Source organism: Blennius ocellaris (assembly GCF_963422515.1).
Source record: "Blennius ocellaris genome assembly, chromosome: 7".
Classification (NCBI taxonomy): Eukaryota; Metazoa; Chordata; class Actinopteri; order Blenniiformes; family Blenniidae; genus Blennius; species Blennius ocellaris.
In genome coordinates, this window is record NC_137656.1 from 30,135,031 (window position 1) to 30,157,476 (window position 22,446).

Genomic DNA, 22,446 nt, shown 5'->3' on the forward strand with positions numbered 1-22,446 from the left:
ACAAGTCATATAAGTGAGGCAAATAAAAGTTTAAAATAGATTTTGCACCAGAAGACAGTTAACATTACATTTCTTTTTCTTAGATTTCCAACATGTGCCTTGCTGCAGTGAAACTAAAGTTAACATTTGGAGTTGTGGTTGTTTAAAATGGTTGTGCCATGATTCTACTGCTCTGGACCTCTCGTATCAATAAAAAATGGACCGTAAATGGCCAAGCTGACTTCCCTGTGTTACTTTAAAAGAGACAACTTCTCTCTGTTTGTTTATAGTCGTCAACGTTCAGATTGCACCCGAGTGGAAAGGAAGAGCACAGATGAGGGTCAATGGCTCCCCCTGCTGGCACAGAGGGATAACCACTCAAATAAAGCCACCAAATTAAAAAAATAAACGAATAAATCTGACTGTAAATGCGTGGTTGTAAGTGTTGTCACCAATACAAACTCTGTATGCTGTTGGAGGTTCAAATCACTGTACATATCTGAGGCGACAAGCAGAGGTTCCAAAGCAAGTCAAGGAGATTGTGCCAAGAGTATTTATTCAAAGATAAAATATGCAAAGCCATTTCCCTGAACATAACAGCTTTCAAAAAAGGGCTCAAATATGTCATGATGTTTTATGCAGGGACATGTCACATACTTCCACATTGTGTGAGAAAAAGTAAGAATGGGTGAAGTTCTTATCTGCTGGAGTCTCGTCCGGGTACAGACGATACCTGGTCACGATGTGGTTGACAAAAGCAGGTTACTTGTTCCATGGAGGCGAAACAAAGCATCCCGTGGGATGTAACGACCAAAGAAACACAGCATTTCAAGTTTTGCTTGTTGTTCTTCTTGCCTCAACTGTTGTAAACATGAACACAAAACACTGCAGCCCAGTTGCAGGAAAAGATTTGGTTATGGTGTAAAAAAAAGTCACGGTTTAATACATCACCATTCTTGTGCAGTTGAACAAATTACAGTACATCCGAAGAGAACAGAACAATCCGAAGCACCATCTCACATTTAGCTGCGGTTAACTTGTTTGAGTCCCCAAAAAGTCACCTTTAAAAACACGTTATAGTAAATATTGTAATTTCAAGAAAATAACCACAAAACAAGTGTTTTTTTTATATAAAAAATGTTTTTAACAATTTCTTTTTTCAGTATAAAACATTACAGAGTCCCAGGCCAATCAAACAAATTCAAATAATCATGAACTCCCCAGTCAAACGTTCTACAATAACATACAAAGGGTTTTCTGTCGTTATGGGCTTTGCTGTACGCTTTTTTTTTTCTAGTTATGGGAAAATATAACAACACAAAGTCTAACAATCACTCTTTGTTTGCTATAATATTAATAATAAAAAAGAACAAGTGTGAACTCCTGGTCCGGTCAAAGCCCAATCCCCCGAAATGTCTGGTCAGCGTTGCATCTATGCAGTCTTCTGCTGGCCCTTCTTCCCGATGAGGGATTTGTGGATGTGGGGGATGACACCTGGAAACAACAATCATGAGTGAGATCAAACCATTTCCAAAGAAAGAAAGTGTAAAATGCTACTGCTGCTATAGAAAAAATGAGAGGGAGAGACTCAATAGAAATATGCCAGCTCACCTCCTCCAGCGATTGTTGCCTTGATGAGAGAATCCAACTCCTCATCACCACGAATGGCGAGCTGCAAGTGACGAGGGGTGATACGCTTCACCTTCAAGTCTTTGGAGGCATTACCCGCCAACTCTAGTACCTGAGAACCAACACAAAGCCAGGACCATGAGCACAGACAGACGACGGAAACCTTGCTCCACCCCACAAACAAGGAACGGGCCTCACTTCAGCGGTGAGGTACTCGAGGATGGCAGCGCTGTACACAGCTGCCGTGGCTCCGACGCGGCCGTGGCTGGTTGTGCGGGTCTTCAAGTGTCTGTGGATACGACCCACCGGGAACTGGCAGGAAACAGGCAGGTTCATTACAAAACACAAACTGAAAACCATCTACAGCAGCAGCAAAGCCACCACTTCATGTGAGGACAGAAGAGAGATGAGTACCTGCAGTCCAGCCCTTTGAGAGCGAGACACTGCTTTCGCCTTTGCTTTGCCGCTGTCTTTTCCTGCTTTGCCTCCAGCCTGGATTGAGTCAGAACAAAAAACATACTGTCGGTACAATATGGAAGCAAGATCAATGCGTGTACAGTTTGGATTGCAAGCAACAATGAACCAGTAACAATAAGTCACTTTCCCCCCCACACAAGTCAACAACAGGTCCCATTAACGTGTTGTTAGGTGTAGATCAAATAAAGGGAGGGTACAAAGGGGCTGCGTCGCTTTCCCGCCAATCACGAATAAAACACAACAAACCGGACGCAGTGGCCGAGGTGATCATCTAACCACAGGAACCGGACCAATCAAACTCAATACCTCGATGGAAACACACAGAAAAACCAGGGGCAGAAAAGAATCAGACAAGCTGTCAGTGGAACACAGACAACAATCCCGCAGCTTTCAAACTTCCACTCGAATCTCAACCGGAGGGAGAAAAGTTTGAATCATAGCCACTTTCACAACACGCACACACACACACACACACGCGCGCACACGGATGCGCGCGCTGTCCAACAGGTTATATCTCAATACACACAATAAGAAAGGACTCGAGATGAGCAAAGCAACCGTTAAAACGACTGGAGCCTGCTGCCGCACCTCTCACCGGCTGAAATTGCACTTTTTTCCCAATTAAAGTTTCCATTTCAAATCAATCAGCTCATCTTTATAAACGTGAGACTATGATGGAAATCGATATAATACTCTATCGTTGAGGGAGAAGCTCCAAAAGTCGGACTTTTGATGGCAATGCTAACACGTTAGCTGACAGTTAGCTCCTTTCTGGCCACACGCACACACGAATTTTCTCTCCCGGAAAGGCAACACTGCACTCTCCACAACCGCACATAAACAACACCGCACCAAAGCCGGGCCTGGAGGAAACGCTTTCCGCCGGAGTCCCGGTGCACGTACCATTTTTCCGTGTCCTGGTTTGATTGTAGAATTGAGCGGATAGAAACAGTTTGAGCTCCGAGAGCGAAGAAACAATAAACCCCTTCGCAAATCTTCTGCATGCGACCCCTCGTGGGAGTCTACACAGCCAATCAGAGCGCAGCTTGCTCCTTCGAATCTGCGTTTGGACTAATCAGAGGAAGGCTTGCAAGAACCCTCGCCCATCCCCCACCCGAGATTCACTCAGCCTGTCTTTGCGCACGGAACCAACAAGTAGGCGGAACCGAATGGACTGGAGTGTCCTTCCAGGAACATCCGTCCCAAAAATGTACAAAGCGCATCACAGCCAGTTTAACCCCTGTTTCAAAACAGCACGAACAATTCGCAAAGATACAATTTATTAAGCACGGACATGGTATACAATCCGCTGTGCCAAAAGTAAATCCACTAAAAGAAACGTATTCGGGTAACTCGTATTAATACTGACCCGTAGAGCTGGTGAAGGTTGTAAATACAGTATCAACCGAAGAGGGCGGCGTCGACTTATTGACAGGCAGGGAAAACAGCCAATGACAACGCGCATCCCTTTTGCTGCTGTGACTGGCAGCCACGGTCGACCAATCAGAAGGCGGCGGCAGCGTCCGGGTTCCTCCCGGCGGAGGGGGTCAGAGATACGCGGAGAGACGGGCTGCTGGTGGCGAAGATGGCGGATGGCGACAGTGGCAGTGAGCGCGGTGGCAGTAGCGGAGGGGGAGGAGGAGGCAGCGGCGGCGGCGGCGGCGGCGGCGGCGGCTTCCAGCACTACCAGCGGGAACCCGAGACACAGGAGCTGGCGTCGAAGCGGCTGGACATTCAGAATAAACGCTTCTATCTGGACGTAAAGCAGAACGCCAAAGGCCGGTTCATCAAAATCGCCGAGGTCGGCGCCGGTGGCTCTAAAAGTCGGCTGACCCTCTCCATGTCCGTGGCGGCGGAGTTTCGCGACTACCTGGGAGATTTTATAGAGCACTACGCCCAGCTCGGGCCCAGCACCCCGGAGCAGATTGCTCAATCCTCCGGTGGGGATGACACCGGGCCTAGACGGGCCCTGAAGAGCGAGTTCCTGGTGCGGGAGAACCGAAAATACTACCTCGACCTGAAGGAGAACCAGCGGGGTCGGTTTCTCCGGATCCGGCAGACCGTCAACCGAGGCCCTGGTTTTGGTGTCGGAGGAGGTGTCATGCCCGGAGCCGGCCTGCAGGCCGGACAGACCATCGCCCTCCCGGCCCAGGGCTTGATAGAGTTCCGCGACGCCTTGGCCAAGTTGATAGACGACTACGGGGGAGACGAGGAGGAGCTGGCCGGAGGCGGCGGAGGAGCCGGCGGCTACAGTGAGCTCCCAGAGGGCACGTCCATCATGGTGGACTCCAAGCGGTTCTTCTTTGACGTTGGATCCAACAAGTACGGAGTTTTCTTGCGGGTGAGCGAAGTGAAACCCAGTTACAGAAACTCTATAACGATCCCCTTCAAGGCGTGGGGCAAGTTCGGGGGCGCGTTCAGCCGCTACGCCGAAGAGATGAAGGAGATCCAGGAGCGGCACCGCGATAAGATGTACGAGCGGAGAACCGGAGAGGAGTCCGAGGGCGACGACGTGGACGACGACTGATGGGAGAGGGGAGAGAGAGGTGGCTCATATGTGACGAGGCTGACAACACGATGCAAAGCCTGGAGAGAAACCAGAGAGTGAGACAGCAACGACTATTCTGTGCATGACGAATGAACTTTAAAAATGCTAAAAACAGTGGATTCAAAAGTGTATTTGACTGAGAAATTACTGTCTTTATAAGAGAATAATGTTATAAAGTTATAGGTGGCTGTTTAGCTAAATGAGTGCAGACTGCAGTAGTCAGCTCCTGTTTAAGATTCCCCATTGATGAAACAATTAGTTACATATCTACCTATATATATATATATATATATAAATAAATAATTGTTATTATTATTATTATTATTATTGTACCTTTGATTACCTCACACATGTAGCCCAGCAAATTGGCAGTGCTAAAGAGAAAACAGGGAAACCAAAACCAGCTCCTGGTTGATACCTGATGGTTAGAACTCACCTGGCGCTGGCCTGTAGTCTGGTAATCTGTGTGATGAGGACGATGATGATGATGATGCTGCAGAAGAGTGAAAAATGTGCTCCAAAACCAACCAGCCAGCCGTGGAGTAGCTCAAAAACCATTGGCTGCAGTCATTCAGTGGCATAAGTGTGTGTTTTCGTCTGAAATTGACTTGGAAATAACAACGGTGTGCAAGAGCCACGATCTCAGCAACATGCCTGGGTGAGTGAGTGAGTGAGTGAGTGAGTGTGTGTGTGTGTGGGGCATCACAGGACAGCCGCACGTAGCCCAGCGAGGTCTCACTCCACCTCCTCCTGTGAAAGGTGATCTGTTACAAGCACAGGGCTAATTTGGATCCTCTCCAAATAATCCCCCCCAACACACACACACACACACACACACACACACGCACTTCTTTCTGCCCCACACCTTCACTCTCAGTCCTGGACATGTTCCTCCCACCCATCCACATGCATGTTGGTGTCTCAGGTACTGCCAGTCCCACCTGAAGCTGGTGGAGGTGGAGGTGGAGGTGGTGGTGTTGCTGGTGCTCGTGCCCGTGCACCATTCTCTGAGGTCCCAGGGTCACTGATGATGTCTCACACCATGCAGGGCCCTTGTTGGACCCCTAAAGGCCCCCGCAGACTCCCATAAGGACCCATAAGAACAAGAAGAAAAGTCGGGCTTTGACATCTGCTTGCTGCTGAAAAAAAAAGAAGTTTTTCACTAGGAGAGTTCACACAGCGTGAAGAAGCTGTCGCTCTCGCAGGCCACGCCCCCTCACACCAGCCACATGTCTGTGAAGCGGCGTTTTAACTTTTCAAATGCACAGCTTATTTCTCACTTCCAATGTTTTCAGAAACATTTCTCTGAACTGTTTCCGTGATAAAAGGCAAGGTTTATGTCTGAGCTGCCATGTTGGTCTGGTTTTAAGTGCAGGAGCTGAGTGATGCATTCAGTGTATCAGGTAAAGCCACTGTCCGACATGCTAACAAGCCTTGGGGCTCATACAGTAGCGATGCTACAAGCTAAATACAATTAAAATATGACTGAGACTCATTGGCAGGCAGGAACATGCAGCACAGAAGGACTCTGGAATGGAGAACTTTCTCCTTGTTCTTCTGGAGGGTGAATCAGCTTTGGAGATGGGTGGGGTGGGGTGACAGTAAGCTCGGGGTTCCAACACATGGTCAAGTTTCTGAAAAGCTTAACAACGCAGTGGCGGGACACAACCTACTACTTCACAGTGCACCATTCATATCCTCCAATCTTGAACTCAGACCGTTTACAGCTACAGCAATATTCAGTCTGATTGTAAGAAGAAATTAGGTGCTTTTGGAAATCAAACAAAAAAAATCCCTAAACCAGGGTGCTGTACGTAAATAAAGGAAAAAAGAACATATATATACTGGAAGAGATTTACTTACTAAAACAGATTAAGTATAGATAGAATTATTTTTCAAAAAGAGATATATTGAAATATGTCTTAGAAATATGAGACGTTTATGAGATAATGCTGCCTAAAGTGGCTTATTTAAAACACTAAACTTGGATGCAACTATCCAGGGTGATATTTCATACCTGCTTTGTCATATTTTCCTAACATTTCTTTTCTTCCTTTGAGGAAAATCTTAAGAGTGTACAATTAATTGATAACACAGTATGTTATAGCAATTTCTAGAAAAGTGTAAGCAAACACTCAGCACTCCAGTTCACTTTACAGAGCGTCTAATAGTCCTCTCCTTTCAGTTTTTAATCCACATTTTTGACATCCATTGGCTTTCCATCAATAGGACACAAACACCTGCCCTTTTTTTGTTTGGTTTGTTGTCTCTTCAGCACTCCTTTAAAAAGAAAACAGTATTTCTGCATGCCTGCTCTCACGCTGAGCTGCCTTGTGTTCTTTTTTTTTCTTCATATAATTGCTGTAACATGGTATTTATCAGTTTTTGAGAGCAGTTTAAGTTTTATTTTCTGTACTGCAATAGACAAAGTTTACTCCTCAGCCTGATGATAAATGCTTTAGCAGAAGTAAAAGTCACAATGTTCCCATGTTTTCAGGGAATTGTCACCGTTCATTGTCCCACTTCCTTTGTTTTGGGTGAAACCTCATGGAGGTTTACCGCCTCCTCCCATTCCCACTCCACTTACACACACAGCAGAGTAATGCCATATAAAAAAAGATAAATAAATACTAAAACCACCTGGGAGCAATATTTTTTTGGGTGGGGGGGGTTTCTTTCCTATTGATATGAATATGCTATATATGATATTACACATACGATTGAACTACATCCTTCTTCCTGTACTGTGTTACGTGAAATGGCAGCTGTTTCAGTCGTGTGTTCTGCTGTAATATTCTACCGAGTTCCTTTCAACAAGAAATAAAAAGAAAAAGGTTTTTGCTCAGGAGAGGTGTGGTGTTTTTTTATCCCGACTAGATTTTAAACGTGTTTCTAACTCATTTCAGCCCAGTTCCATCTCCAGTGGGACAGACTAATCAAATTTCGATTTCACTTCTAAATTCAAACTTTAAAGTTTTCATTTGTTCTGGCACAGAGTTTTAAGTTTAGGTTTTTTTAACCAAACCAAACAGTTACTGACAATTGTTAGTTTCAACATAAATAGTTTTACATACATTGCTTTCTACTGCAAAATACAGTCAAATGTCCTTAAAACACCAAGACAACCTCTGTTATCGTTGAGGTTTGGTAGACGTCCTTCATGGCAGCATCACTGATATCAGGTCAGGTTTAGGGTGGTGTGGTGTTTCTACAGACATTTGTTAACAAGGTGATTTCTGGACATTTTACCATTTGCTTGGTGGTTGGGCGGGTCGGAGCTGGCCCACATGTTTTATGTTTTACACCCCTGCTTTAAAGTGAGTTTTGATGAGGGTGGTTCAGTGGGTGTACTGTTGCTTCAGTGTGAGCTTGTCATGTTATAGTGATAACATGACAAGCAGTGGCATACCAAAGCCTAAAAACATTCTGTTTATATTCATTTGTGACTTCCAATGATGGACTAGTCACGTGTCCAACATTAAATGGACGAGACGTATAAAGAGGGATTGTTTTTGAAGGTGTATGTTATATATCGATTGATAAATGTGTTTTTACTATGAATGCTGCAGTTCCTTCAATTTCTAACTGATTGGAAGCATGTGTCTGGACTGTGGGGAGGGAAGAAGCCAGGTGATAACATGACAACCTCACAGTGCAAACCACTGTGCCATCCCATAAAAACTCACTTTAAAGCAGTGGTGCAAAACATAAGGCCCGTGGGCCAAACCCAGTTCACAAGGAAATCCAGAAAAAACATAGACTTTTGAACACAATTTTCTCCGGATTTATAGTGAAAACAATCTGAGAAGAATCAAAAGTATGAAACCTTGCCTCTTTCTTTGACAGAGTACATTTCTGAGCAGGTGATTGATTAATTAATTTGAAATTATGCACTCTGGATATAAAACTAGTGAAAGTGACTGATACTATTATATAAATACTGAATCATAATATGAATCATAATTACAGCACTTTGTGCATATGATGGGATGCATATTAAATCAATGGTGTCAAATAGTGTGTAGATAACAGTGTAGATTTATTTAGAGCAATCCAATGAGAAACGGATCCAGCTTAGAGTCTTTTGAAAGAGAAAAGTGATTTTGTTGAGTTTAATGTTCATAAACACTTTATAGCATAAGTAATAAAATAACTCGCTTCCAGCTCCTTTTCTTTTAACGGAGCATGTTACAAACATGTTAAAAACAACAACACATAGTTAGAGATTTTTTTTACTGTACAATACAATGGGATCAATTTAACACCAAATATTTCAGTACATCAATGGCGGTTGGTGGGGAATTGTTTTGGTGGGGCTCTTCATCATTCTTCAATTACAGCCGTTAATCTGAGTGTTCACTTGGATACAGTTCATTTATCAACCACATTACAACAACCTTTCCTTGTTCAGATTGCGAAAGACCCCAAGTAGTCAAAAACTTTTCAATAAATATCAAATCAATCTTTATTCATATAGCACTTTTTATACATTGAAGTAACACAAAGTGCTTTAACAAGAATTAAAAACAGTGCAAAGATAAAATAGATAAATAAAAAGCAGATGAACACACATGCAGACACACACACACAAGTGAAGACAAGCCTAGTGATATGAAGACATGGAGGACACTGAGGACTAAGGTGATATGAAGACATGGCAGGACACAGGACTAAGGTGATATGAAGACATGGAGGACACTGAGGACTGAGGTGATATGAAGACATGGAGGACACCGAGGACTAAGGTGATATGAAGACATGGAGGACACCGAGGACTAAGGTGATATGAAGACATGGAGGACACCGAGGACTAAGGTGATATGAAGACATGGAGGACACCGAGGACTAAGGTGATATGAAGACATGGAGGACACTGAGGACTAAGGTGATATGAAGACATGGAGGACACCGAGGACTAAGGTGATATGAAGACATGGAGGACACTGAGGACTAAGGTGATATGAAGACATGGAGGACACCGAGGACTAAGGTGATATGAAGACATGGAGGACACTGAGGACTAAGGTGATATGAAGACATGGAGGACACTGAGGACTAGGGTGATATGAAGACATGGAGGACACTGAGGACTGAGGTGATATGAAGACATGGAGGACACTGAGGACTAAGGTGATATGAAGACATGGAGGACACCGAGGACTAAGGTGATATGAAGACATGGAGGACACCGAGGACTAAGGTGATATGAAGACATGGAGGACACTGAGGACTAAGGTGATATGAAGACATGGAGGACACTGAGGACTGAGGTGATATGAAGACATGGAGGACACCGAGGACTGAGGTGATATGAAGACATGGAGGACACCGAGGACTAGGGTGAGGAAAGGGACTCATTTTGGTTCGTCCACATTGGGGGCGGCACAACTTCCGACCACAGGGGGCGCCGCCCCACAGACCCCCCCAGCCAGAACCAGCCAGGTGCCCCAGGGGGCAAAACCGGCCACCACCAGTGTAGCGCCCCCTAGAGGAACCACTGGAGATAAAAAAGAAGGTAGAAAATTATATAATTATCTAAAATAAATAAATAAAAGTAGATAAATACATTGATAAAATACAGAAGTATATAAAAACATATACATATATAAAATCAGTTAAAAGCCTGATTAAAAAGGTGAGTTTTTAACCCTTTTTTAAAAACCTCAACAGGCTCTGCAGCCCTGAGGTTCCCCGGCAGGCTGGTCCACAAACGGAGGAGGAGGAGCTGAACGCAGGCTCACCAGGGGTCTTGGTCCTCGTTTGAGGGACAATGAAAAGGCCGGTGCCGGAGGACCTCAGGGCCCACGAGGGTTGATATGATAAAAGTAGTTCGGATAAATAAGAGGGTGCAAAACCATTAAGACACTTAAAAACTAGTAAAAGAACCTTAAAATCGATCCTGAAGTGAACGGGAAGCCAATGCAGCGATTTTAAAATAGGCGTGATGTGGGCCCGCCCTCTGGTCCTCGTCAGCACTCGTGCGGCAGAGTTTTGTAGAGTTGTAGTGGTGCTAAAGTTTTCTTGGGGAGACCAGAGAGCAGTCCTTGTGAACCCGAGCCTTTCACACTCCTATGACTGAGGTCATACCGGCCATGCGCCTCTGAAAAGAAGAAGGGTTGTCCACTTCCACTCCATCCAGTGTTGTGCAATCATCCCCAGCATCATAGACTGCTGTATTTCTGCAGGCTCGATGGAGAGTTCAGCCTCCGGTTTCAAATGTCGCTTCTCAGCCAGTCAAATATTTTGTCCATAAAATCCAACCAGTGAGGGCCAGAACCAAAAGGCAATTAGTGCTGCAGGGCAGCTGAGAGGACGCCAGTGGTCCTGCTTTAATACTGCTAATGTTGCAACAACAGAAAAATAGCAGGGAAGAAACGTGCGGTCAAGTGGAATTATGAAGCTAAGGGTTCGGGTGAGACCGGGAGAGACTGTATCTCTGTTCATGGGTATTCGTTTGTGTCCACAATAAATACATGTGGCTGAGAAAATGCATGGATTTTTATCTTATGTCATGTTGTGTTTGTGTGAGAGGGAGTTTGTTTGTCAGTCCACATGTGTACAACGTGGTCATTGTTGTGGCGCTTGGTCTCTGACTGGTAGACTGCCCTGGTATGAAAGAATGGCGGAAGCAGGTTAGGTGTGTACAGGAGTCCATGGCAAACTAAAGGCTTTTCTGACCTGATTCAGAATTCTCCTAGTTCCCGCACAACTATTGCAGGATCTTGCAAAATGGAGCCCCAGAAGGAAAGTGTTGAAAAGCAAAATACAACAGTGAGGGGGAATTGGGATGAGACTGAGCCCCAGTCATTCTGCTAGACTGGTCAATGGCAATGTGGAGACATGGAAGAGGATTTGCAACAGTCTGCTGTCAAGAGCATTCCTCAAAATTTAGATTCTGCACATACAGAGAGACAAGGTGGGTAGAACTGAGTGTTGCACCACAGATTTAGGCTCACTTGAACTGCGATCAAACCAGGTTAATGGCACCATGCAGCTATTTTAGTAGTTCCCAAACAAACCAAAAGATGTGGTCAATACCAATCTCCAAAATGGTTAATGCATTACATTTGAAGCCCTAATTTATCATCAAGGTATAAAGTCAAAATTTCATTCAAATAGTAAATCATACAAAGACTTTTTTTCTGAAATAGATCTTTATTATTAGATAAAAGGTTATCTTGTGGCAAAGCCCCTCGATATTGAGAAACAAACTGAAATGGAATACCGATTGCAAATATTTGTTACACAATGTGACTGACCCCCTGCCATAAAGGCAGCATGAGTGAATAGAACCAAAATATGTGAAATGATTTGCCTCAAAGGACTGTCTACAACGTGCAGATGGGTGTGTGTCATGTATGTTTTGCTGTTTCATTATATAGAATCTGATGAGGCTTTCTCAGCAGAACGGCCCCAATAAAGTTTTGACATGGTGTTTTGGGTTCCCCCAAAGCAAAAGCATCTGTTAAGTCCTTTAATAACATATCGTCCAATTGCGCTTGCGTAATCAGCTTCCTAATTTCTTCAATATAATGACAGGCCTGTAGTAATCCATACAAATCATCATTATTCAAACTGAATTGTCCCTTTAGGTTCTGAAAATTGTTCACTGACCCCTTACTCAATAACGAGAAGTATACGGTTTACCCACTGATCCCTAAACCTCACTGTAAGGAACAGGCAGTTCGTTACTCATTTTAAGCACTCACAACACCATGTTCCAGCACTTTAAATCTTTTTAAACTTTAAGAAGCACACAGCACTTCAAGATCAGGCTATTTGCACATATATAAATGAAAGTTGCACACAATTGTTGTTTTGAACTTATTTATTGAATCTTCTGTTGTTGTCTGTCTATCTGTGGAGGCAACACAATAAGTAATTGATGAATCGAGCAATGTGCAATATAAGTGGATTTAAGACTGGCTGATTCTTTTAGTAGTTGATGTGTTTGCTCTGAATGTTTTAAGATGTGGGTGACAGTGTGGTGTGAGGAGAGCTTCCACTTACCTTCTTCTCTTGTGTTCAGGCTCATGTTGGAGTAAAAGATTCCCCCTGGAAAGGACACCACTAAAGATAGGTTCCGGGCTGAATCAAGAGGAGGAGCAAGTGGGGGTGTTGGACATAGTTTTAGTAGGGTTTAGGATTTAGATTACTATTTAGGTGTTTGGTTTTTAGATGTATTTGTTAATAGAAGTTTGTTTCATTAACCTTAACCCTCATTATGGTTTTGGTTTGGAGGCGTTTAACTTAGTTTTTAGACACTTATGTTAACTTTTATCACCTATGGAGTTTTAATGGTTTCACCCAGTTGAGGGAAGTGTATTTAAGGCGCCTTTGCACATCATTCAGCATTCTGCTGCTGGAGAAACCACACTCCTCAATCATCCAATATACTTTTGTAGTGATGGACAAATGAAGCTTTCTGAAGCACTAAAGCTTGTGTTGAAAAAGGTTTTAATACTCGAAGCTTTTCAAGACAGTTCTCTTTGGTGGCATCTGGTGGCCAAAAGTATGAAGCGCAGCTTGAGCTGCTCAATTGTGGTTGCCCACTGCAGAGTTGAGTTGACAGCTTCTATTTAATATGTTGTGACAGTTCTGTCTGATAAATCAGGCTATATTTTTGCTGCTCTGAACATGTATTTCTTTGGGTGAAAAAAATGTCATGTTTACTTGATGATGAAAAAACATGATGAATAAAGTTTTCTTGTTTAAACATGTGCCATGGTGTAGTCTCCCTTTACTTGTGACTTCTTGATGCTTGTAAGGATAATAGATAGAAAAATATAAAATAATAATGTACAACACAATCTTGTAACTTGGGAGTACGAGGTGTGGAAGTGGTGCTTATAAGCTGCTAAAAGAAACACATAGGACAGAAGGTTATTTTATTTGGTTTTTATTTAAGAAAATAATTTTCCCCACAGTCCGAGGTCTCAGTCCGTTTCTCTTGTTAGAGACGATTTCTCCTGCCTTGGAGAATACCCTCTCACATGGCACTGAAGATGCTGAAGTGCAGAGAAACATGCGTGACAGTTTATATAAATACTGGTAAACTGTTGCATGAGTTGCCCAGACGTGCAGAGGGTCTTCCTTCCGGGCAATTAATGGATCACCCATGTATTTTTTAACTTCCATTGTCGCCTCTGCGGTGGCATTCCTGGCCTGCCTCTCCACCACATGTCTGTCTAGCAGATCTCAGCGACCATCACCTAAAAACAATGAACAAATTAAGTTGATGCCCAGTTTTTCATACATTTTTAAAAAACTAATTTTAGCACAACATTTTTATTACACAACATTTTGTAAGTAAAATTTAAGAGTTAAGTTGTAAGAACGTGCTGGAACATGGTCAATGTTTTATGCACTTCAAGACAATACGAACTATACCTGATGGTTCTGGCTGTGAGGAGATGGACGGGACAGGAGGGACAGGCGTACTTTCATTCTTTTCAGCCTCAATGATTGTGACACACTCAGCTCTGTGGCGATTAACTGCTGCCTTAGCATTTGTTTGGCTGCAAAACACCACAGCCTTAAATCTGGGATCAAGCAGGGTCGCCATCGTCATTACACTCATGGTCTCAATGGGAGATGACTCACTCAGCATCCCTGACAGGTTTACACACAGTTGAAGGGCTTTGTCATCCTGAACTTGCTGTTGTTTTCTTGTTGTGGCAGCATGCAGACCACAGGCATGACCTTCGACCCTGACACTCTCTGCTCTTCTGAAAGTTGTGTGGTGACTGTATGAAAAGGAGAGAGCACCTCCAGACACTCTTTCATAGAGTGGTTGTCCTCAGCTGAAAGTGGCATGAGATCCGTTCTCATCGACAGCAGTGCAGCAGCAAACTGACTCTCTCTAATCATACAAGCGCTGCATCATGGTGTCGGTGCTGTTCCACCTGGAGTCCCCCTCCTGCAGGAGCTTTAGTTGTGGTCTTCCCATGTGTCAGGTTTAGGCTACAGACATTTATTAAATCTGCAAGAAAGAAGAAGACAACAAGAATGAACATTGGTTTTACTGGCGAGGAGAATGAACAGGAGGCGCCCAAGTTCCACCTCCGACCCTCTGAGCTCCCTGCCACTCTCCTGCGCTTTTATTTAGATTAATAGATGGGAGGGTTTACACAGGAAAAAGAAAAACATTGCTATGCTAGACATTTGTAGAGAATGTCAGTCTCCCCTGGAGGCGTGGGATTCTACCGAGACGTCAGCTGAGGCAAGGTTGCAGTATTCTTGCTTATCAGCCTCCGTCAGGGTGCCCTGCCAAGGCAAAACACATGTTTATACAAAGTTAAAACAACAGCGTCTGAGTGACGCTGTCAAATAAAGACAGAAGGAATAAGATTGAGATTAAGCATGAATATGGAAACTATATATATAAAAACACTCTGACACCATGTGACTCTGCATTTGGCAGAGCTTCTCTTTTCCAACCGTGCTGGACTGGAAGTAGCCAACAATCTTTCTTGCCTTGCTTCTGATTTCCCCCAGCCCAGGTGTGTGATCGATAGCTTTTTTTTACAATTAGATTGAAGGCGTGAGCAATGCACTTTGTGTGGTGCATCTTCAATATTTTTGAACATGACAGCATGTTAGCTGCCGCACAAGTGACAAGGCATCTGACCTTATTTTGGATACCCCACTCCTTCATCAGAGCCCTCATCATTTCAGCAACGTTGTCGGCTGTGTGGGATTGTGGATATTGTCCCATTCCCATCAACACCGTGGGCAGTGTGTCCTGCTCATTAATAAAATGGCAAGTTACCGCCAAGTAGGCGTCCATGTGAATGGACATCCACGTGTCGCTGGCGAGAATCACAACTGAGGCCTTCTCCACTTCTCTCTTTTCTTTTTCTTCTTTGAACTTATCCTCCACCATTCCCTTCAGAGCTTTTCTGCTTGGGATTATGAAGGTTGGGTTCAAGTTAGCTACAAGCTCTCTGAAGCCAGCATCCTATATGATGGAAAAGGGCTGGGAATCTTTGGCAATCATATTCACCAGAGCAGCATCGACCGGTTACTGTCTGGTCATGGTCCCTTCAACACAAGGAAACATTTGAATTGGTGTATATAAATGTGCTTTAGTGTCTTGTGTAAGGTCATTATTCTTTAATGCCATTAGTCACATCTAGTTGGCTAGTCTGGTGTCATCAATGATGTAATGTGGAATCAAATCAATGACTGTCCCATCTCACCAACATAGTGCTGAAATTTCAAAAGAAAAAGAACCAAACAACTAATCCGCTCACCGAAAATGTGACAATTAGTTGTATTTTGTGCAAGCAGCAATGTGAGAAATGAATGAATGAAAGACAGTTGATGTTCATTACATGGCTGCTTGCATTCCTCGTCAGTCTACTCCCAGAGGGGAGAGCATCATGCTTGGCACGGTAATGCCTCAGCATTGATGAGGTGGTGTTGTTGTAGGCCAGCCTCAGCACCGGACCAAAAAGGTAGGAAATAGGACGTCAAGTTATTTTCTTTGGTTTTTAAATCACTACTAATGTGGTCATATATATATATATATATATATATATATATATATATATGTGTGTGTAGGGATTTACTACCTCATATGGATCACTCTTTATGTTGTGGTTGGCTATCGATAATGATTAATAATTATCAAAGATAGTTATTAATAATGTTATTGAAATTTAATCTGATGTGTATCAGAACCTCGGAGCTCCACCTGTCTTAACAGGAAATGATAGTCAATTCAGTTCTATCAGTCTCATAAGATATACTAAACACTTAATCAGGAATTTGAATTAATAGTTAAATTAATTACAATTACCAGAATTAACAGTAAAGATTGAAGGATTTTGGAGTTCTTGATACAGAAGAGTCAACATTTCATTCTCCTTTGTGCTCATTAATAAAACAGCAAGTATGATTCTAAAAATTATATTTATTTACAATGAAAACAAATAAAACACAGATTCTAACTACCTATATACAGCTGGGTGTGTGTGTGTGTGTGTGTGTGTGTGTGTGTGTGTGTGTGTGTGTGTGTGTGTGTGTGTGTGTGTGTGTGTGTGTGTGTGTGTGTGTGGCGAGGAAAAAGAGAGAGAGAGGTGGAGGGAGTGTGTGTGTGAGACGTGTGATGGAACTAAAAAACAAGATGGCAGATCACAAGAAACTACATTCCAAATGGAGGTTATCAGAGAACAGGAAGTCTGTCCTGGGTCTCCACCATGTGCTGATAGCAATGGATCAATGGAAGCTAGTCTTTAGCATCTGCTTCTGGTGTGTCTCTGCTAGAGGACCATTTCTAGAATGACTTGATGTGAATGCGATTTGTCTTGTAAAACGTCAGGAGTCATCAGATGGTGTTCAGTTACTGTGTGATGTTGTCTTTGATGTGATATGTGTAGGATTGTGAGTTAACTAGTTAGTAAAGCAAAGATTAGCATGCAGACCCTGTGTCTGTGGCAGAGCTAACGTTGGTTTACAGGTTGATAACTGCTCCTAATATCATTATCTATAGAACTCAATCACTGTAACAGAACCAACACATCTTCATAAAGTTAAACAGTTCTATCATAGCATCAGGTTTAACTAATCTCAGGTAAAGCCCAGTTGTTGTTCCCACTTCCTTGAAGGAGTTCAGTTGTTGTCCTGCTGGAGGGAAGCTGGTGTCTTCTCCTGTAGTTAGCACCTCCTGCTAACTGTGGTTGCTGGTTCTGCAGGCTGAGGAGAAGAAGATGAAGTTGATGTTTCAGGAGTCCTTCTTTGCAGCTCCTGGTTGTTCCTTTTGTCCAGACTGAGGAGCTGGTCGCTCAGGTCTGTGATGGTTTTCCTGCTTGTTCAGGAAAAACACAAAGAAGTTCTGTGAGGCGTCGTTTCCCTGGTCCGTCCTGGAGGAACTGCTTGGTTTTCCTTGGTTGATGGGAGATCAGACTCTGGGTGCTGGTCTCTGGATCAGGGGAAGGTCTGACCCTCGTGGTCGGGTCAGCAGAGGAGTTGAGGAGTGAAGGCCCCTGGTTGCAAGAGCGTCTGGTGTTAGCTGTGTGCTAACACTGGGTGAGTTGAGCTGCTGGGAGCAGCTCTTCAGCAACCCACCTCCTTGGAGTTTGCTTTGCAAGAGAGAAAGAAGCCTGGCTTCGCAGGCTCTTTGTTCCACGTGTGACTTCAGAGGTGTCAAAGCCTGAGAGCTTCAACCAATCAATGACTGGCTAAATGCATGGGGGAGAGTCTTGAGCAGAAAGGGGGGGAGGAAGGTCCGGCAGAAGGCCCTCCACCCCCACTGGGTGTGATGGTCAATCACATTCCTGGGTCAGAATTCATGTCATGACTGCGTCTCATGACAAATGAATATTGTCTCGAACCAAAAATGAACAAACTTTCTGTGGTCCATTGAGATCCCAACATCCCCCCTGTGTCTTCAGAAGCAGACTCGATGTGTGATTCTGAGGACACACACGTTCAGTCCACAGATAAGAAAGTTCATTCATCATTTCATCAGTTCATCAGTTCATTCATGTGGTAACATCTGGACATTTGGTAACCAACTGGGCATTGTTGGTACTATCTATCTCTGCTATGCAAGAGTAGTACAAAACAATCCTTCAGGTTATGGAACAAAGTTCAGATAAACAATGACACTGGCATGATGTGAAATAACTAACTTGTTTCCCACTAGGTGTTAGTGAGACACAGGGTTGTTAGTTAGAATGGGTTAAGGTGAGAAGGAGAAGAGGTGTCACCTTGATGAGAGCTGCATGGAAATGTATGTATATGATTTTGTGTAAGTCACACTGAGTCCTAACTAGTGTTTCAAACTAGCTATGTGTCTGACAAGGTTGTGAACAATATATAATCCAGTGTACTTGTTAAGTGGACAGTGGTGTTTTGAGTCCAATCAGAAGTTAGGCTTACCAAGTTAATAGCAGGGTGTCTTGCTATTACTGTTTAGGGACGGAGTTTCTGCTGCTGCTGACAACTCAAGTCTGCCTAACTGCAGGAAACAAGGTGGCTACATTGGATTAGCATTTGTGTTCATGTCGGTGCAGGGATGGACTATGAGGAGCCCTGGAGCGTCTGTGGTTTGCTCGGGGCTCCGGGCGGTAACGCTCCTGGTTGTGGGAGACAGAGAGACGGTCGGAGGCGTTGTCCCTGTCTGAGAAGTCCTGACTGTGCCTGGAACTGTCCGAACTGTCAGAGTGGGCGTCGCTGTCAGACCGGTCACTGTGCACGTCTTGGTTTTGAGTCAGAATCTCCCAGTATGGTCTTCTGCAGCTTCTGTTCTGAGCATGACCATCTCTAGGCAGCGGTGGGATGCAGCGGTTACGCTTCAGGGTTCCCTGCCGTCTTTTCACACACCCCCTCGGCCTGTTGTGAGAGGGCTGTGGGGGAGAACATCTGTTTGACACTGTAGGATTGGAACTGGCAGATTCAGATGGTTTTGCGATGATTTTGGAAGTGACAGCAGTTTCCCAGACTGCTTGTGTGATCTTCCTGAGCTCATGCATGGATGGAATACCTTTAAGTGTCATGAGTGCAACGTGAACACGTATGGAAGGGTGCAGGTTACGCAAGAACATGGATTTGAACTTTGGGTTCTCTTCCAAGCCCGGTGCGGTTCTACCCTGAAAGTACGTGTGTCTCAAACGTTGATAAAAATCCCTGGGATTTCCAAGATGTGAATGTTTAATTTGGAGAGCTCCAACTATACCGTCAGTTTCGTCAACGGCAGAAGAAAATTCTTCAGTCATCGCTTGGCGAAGCTGAGTGTAGTTGTCTTGCACACTGGGAGGTTGTGTTTGGATAAACTGATGGACCGCTCGTGAGCTGGTTTTCCGCAAAAAGAGAATCCTTTCCCTGTCGGTGGCGTGTGGAAGATCAACTAGATGAGTGTCTAACTCTCTCAAATAATCCTCAATATGTTGATCAGAGTTGTCTGGATCAAATATTGGCATGTCTTCTGCTAAAAATGTCAGCTCTTTAAACCGAGGGAACTTGGATTTCCTCTCTGATAAAGACAGGACTAAACTAGCATTTGAAAAGGTATGGCTTGGCTCGCATACCTCAGGTCTGGGAGGTGTGTCGGGGGGAGCTATGAAGCAGCTGACCCCCCTTCTCCTGTTGACCTGGGAGTCACAAGATGGATGAGAGGGACTTGGATCAGAGAATCTGGAAGATAATCTTACTGTCTCCTCAAAATCTGAGTCGGAAAACTGGGAAGTCAAGTCATTGCTGACTCTGTCTGTTGACAGACAGGTCACAGATGACTGGAGTCCCAAAGACATTGACTCGGTTGGGACAGATTTCACCGTCTGTGGGGATCCCTGCTCCTCTTCCACAGAGGAGGAATCTGTAAAACCAGAGTCACATTGGCTGGAAGATCTGACTGGGGTTAGATTCTCTGATCTAAGCCTGAACAGTTCTTCTCTTTGTGAACAGAGTTCTGACTCTGCTGTGTGTAGATCTTTTAAGTAGTGTAATGCTTTTCTACTCGCCGTTCCAGCTTCATGGAGGAGAGAAGCATTTTGCACTTTTAAAAGTTCTACTTCCTTTCCTAAGTCTGCTTTAATTTTACAGGCGAGGGTGGTTTGCCTATGAAAGATTAGAAGCAAACATCTCAACAATGAACCATGGGATGCAGTCTGTGCATTACCAGAACCATTAATTAGAGAGATTATCTCTTCATTGCATTCAACCAGACTCAATCTGCCAATGAGTTCCGTGAAACCAGGTTTCAAGCTTTTTGCAATTGAAGCGATCAACTCGTCCAAATTATTGAATTCCATTGTTTCAAAAGGGATGATGATGATGAGGCTAAGATTAAGTTATTGTTTGAAAACTTAAATGTGTGTTTATGGAGTTGTCTAGCAGACACCATAAAATGTTCCTGTGGTTAGCCTGATCAAAGGATTGTTCTTCTCTGTGGTGTGAGGGGGACTCCCTGTGGAGAGAGAGCTTCACACACACAGATAAGATCAGGTAGGAATTTACGATTGTAAATGCATACCAGGGTTAAAACATACACTCCCCTCAAAGGCCCTCCACCCCCACTGGGTGTGATGGTCAATCACATTCCTGGGTCAGAATTCATGTCATGACTGCGTCTCATGACAAATTAATATTGTCTCTCCCCAGAAATGAACAAACTTTCTGTGGTCCTATATATATATATATATATATATATATATATATATATACATATATCCAGCACATAACTGCAGGGTGCAAGATGCTGGCTGGGAAAGCATACATGGAACGCCATAACCAAGTGGCTGGCATAGTGTACCGAAACATCTGTGCGGAGTATGGTCTGGAAACCCCAAGGTCACAGTGGGAGACCCCCCCAAAGGTGGTGGAGAATGACCGATGAAGATCCTGTGGGACTTCCAGATACAGACAGACAGGATGGTAATGGTGAACCAACCAGACATTGTGGTGGTTGATAAAGGGCAGAGGAAAGCCGTGGTGGTGGATGTAGCAATACCAAGTGATGGTAACATCAGAAAGAAGGAACATGAGAAACTTGAGAAATACCAAGGGCTCAGAGAGGAGCTGGAGAGGCTTGGAAGGTGAAGGTGACAGTAGTGCCCTCGGGGCAGTAACCCCCAAACTGGAGGAGTGGCTCCAGCAGATCCCTGGAACAACCTCGGACATCTCAGTCCAGAAAAGTGCAGTACTTGGAACAGCAAAGATACTGCGCAGGACCCTCAAGCTCCCAGGCCTGGGAGGGCGAGAGGGGAATTTTAATATATATATTAAAAAAAATTCCCCTCTCACCCTCCGCGGGCGGTCACCTGTTTTTCTATTCCAAGCTCGGGTCCTCTACCAGATATATATGTATATATATATATATATATATATATATATATATATATATAGAGAGAGAGAGAGAGAGAGAGAGAGAGAGAGAGAGAGAGAGAGAGAATGTATTGCATGTTCAGATCAAATAAACACACACAAAACAAAATCAACAAAGCAGAAAGCTGCCAAACTTACCTGATTGACTGAAATCAATTCAAAAATTCCCTCACAGCAGAACGCCCTCTCTTCCTCAGTGGCTCCATCTCTCACTGTCACTCCCCAAAACACACCACAAATTCCACCAGTGATTCAGTTCCTTATAAACCAATCAAATCAAGCACAGACACAGTGACATACTGAATGAAGCGTCGGATGTCATTGATCATGTGAGTCCTGCTCAACACATCAAGCCTCAGCACAGTACTTCAGAGGTCCGTTTCACGAAGCAGGTTTAAGAAGCCATGAGCTTAACCCCGAGCTCTGAATTGAGTTACACTGAGACAGAAAACGCAGAGTTTTCGGTTCCACAACACCGGATTTTGACCAGTTTGATGAACTCGGAGTAGTTTCACCTGGAGTTAAGCGCGTGCACCACGACTCTAAAAAGACCGCATCAATGGAGCCCCGATTCAACCAGTCACCATGACAACTGAGACGCGGAGGGCGGAGTTTTTGACGCCAGTGGAGCAGGAAGTATTGATCCCATCATATGGCCAATATGAACATATTTAAAAAAAAAATGCAACGTTGCAGCGGCTGCTAGAGAGAGGGAGGCGGCGTGGAAGAAGATTGCTGCTCAAGTGAATGCGTAAGTTCAAACGTCTTTGTCATCGCGATAGTATTGCAAGGGAATACTGCTTGATGGTAGCTTATTAATTTATTTCTTTTAGGTGTAATTCCGCGGGGGAGAAGCCTCTTGGCAGCAGCTGAAAGTGAAATATAAAAACATTGTCCAATCGGGTAAGACCGCTGCTAATTTAATTGTTAATCAATACATTTCTTAAGGTAATTTCGATCATGTGTGACATTGTACAGTAAAT

The 22,446-nt window shown here is 44.0% G+C and overlaps 2 protein-coding genes across 4 annotated transcripts in view; one reads left to right on the top strand and one right to left on the bottom strand.

Moving 5' to 3' along the window:
* Positions 1-516: 516 nt before the first annotated feature.
* Positions 517-3,081, bottom strand: LOC308132261 (histone H2A.V). The gene is made up of 5 exons (XM_080499277.1): positions 2,989-3,081; positions 2,023-2,100; positions 1,807-1,920; positions 1,591-1,720; positions 517-1,473 (listed from the first exon to the last, which is right to left on the bottom strand). The coding sequence occupies exons 1-5, from the start codon at positions 2,989-2,991 to the stop codon at positions 1,412-1,414; spliced, it is 387 nt and encodes a 128-aa protein (XP_080355403.1). The 5' UTR covers positions 2,992-3,081; the 3' UTR covers positions 517-1,411.
* Positions 3,082-3,665: 584 nt separating this feature from the next.
* LOC308132260 (transcriptional regulator protein Pur-beta) overlaps positions 3,666-22,446 on the top strand; it is a 39,532-nt gene continuing 20,751 nt past the window's right edge. The window contains exons 1-2 of one of the 3 annotated variants that reach the window (XM_080499274.1): positions 3,666-4,689; positions 12,663-12,917. In XM_080499274.1, coding sequence (XP_080355400.1) covers positions 3,671-4,612 — 942 coding nt within the window. In that variant the 5' untranslated portion in view covers positions 3,666-3,670 and the 3' untranslated portion in view covers positions 4,613-4,689; positions 12,663-12,917. Of the gene's footprint in view, positions 4,690-5,681; positions 7,482-12,662; positions 12,918-22,446 lie in introns of those variants that run through there. The other 2 variants (XM_080499275.1, XM_080499276.1) reach the window with 2 other exon arrangements.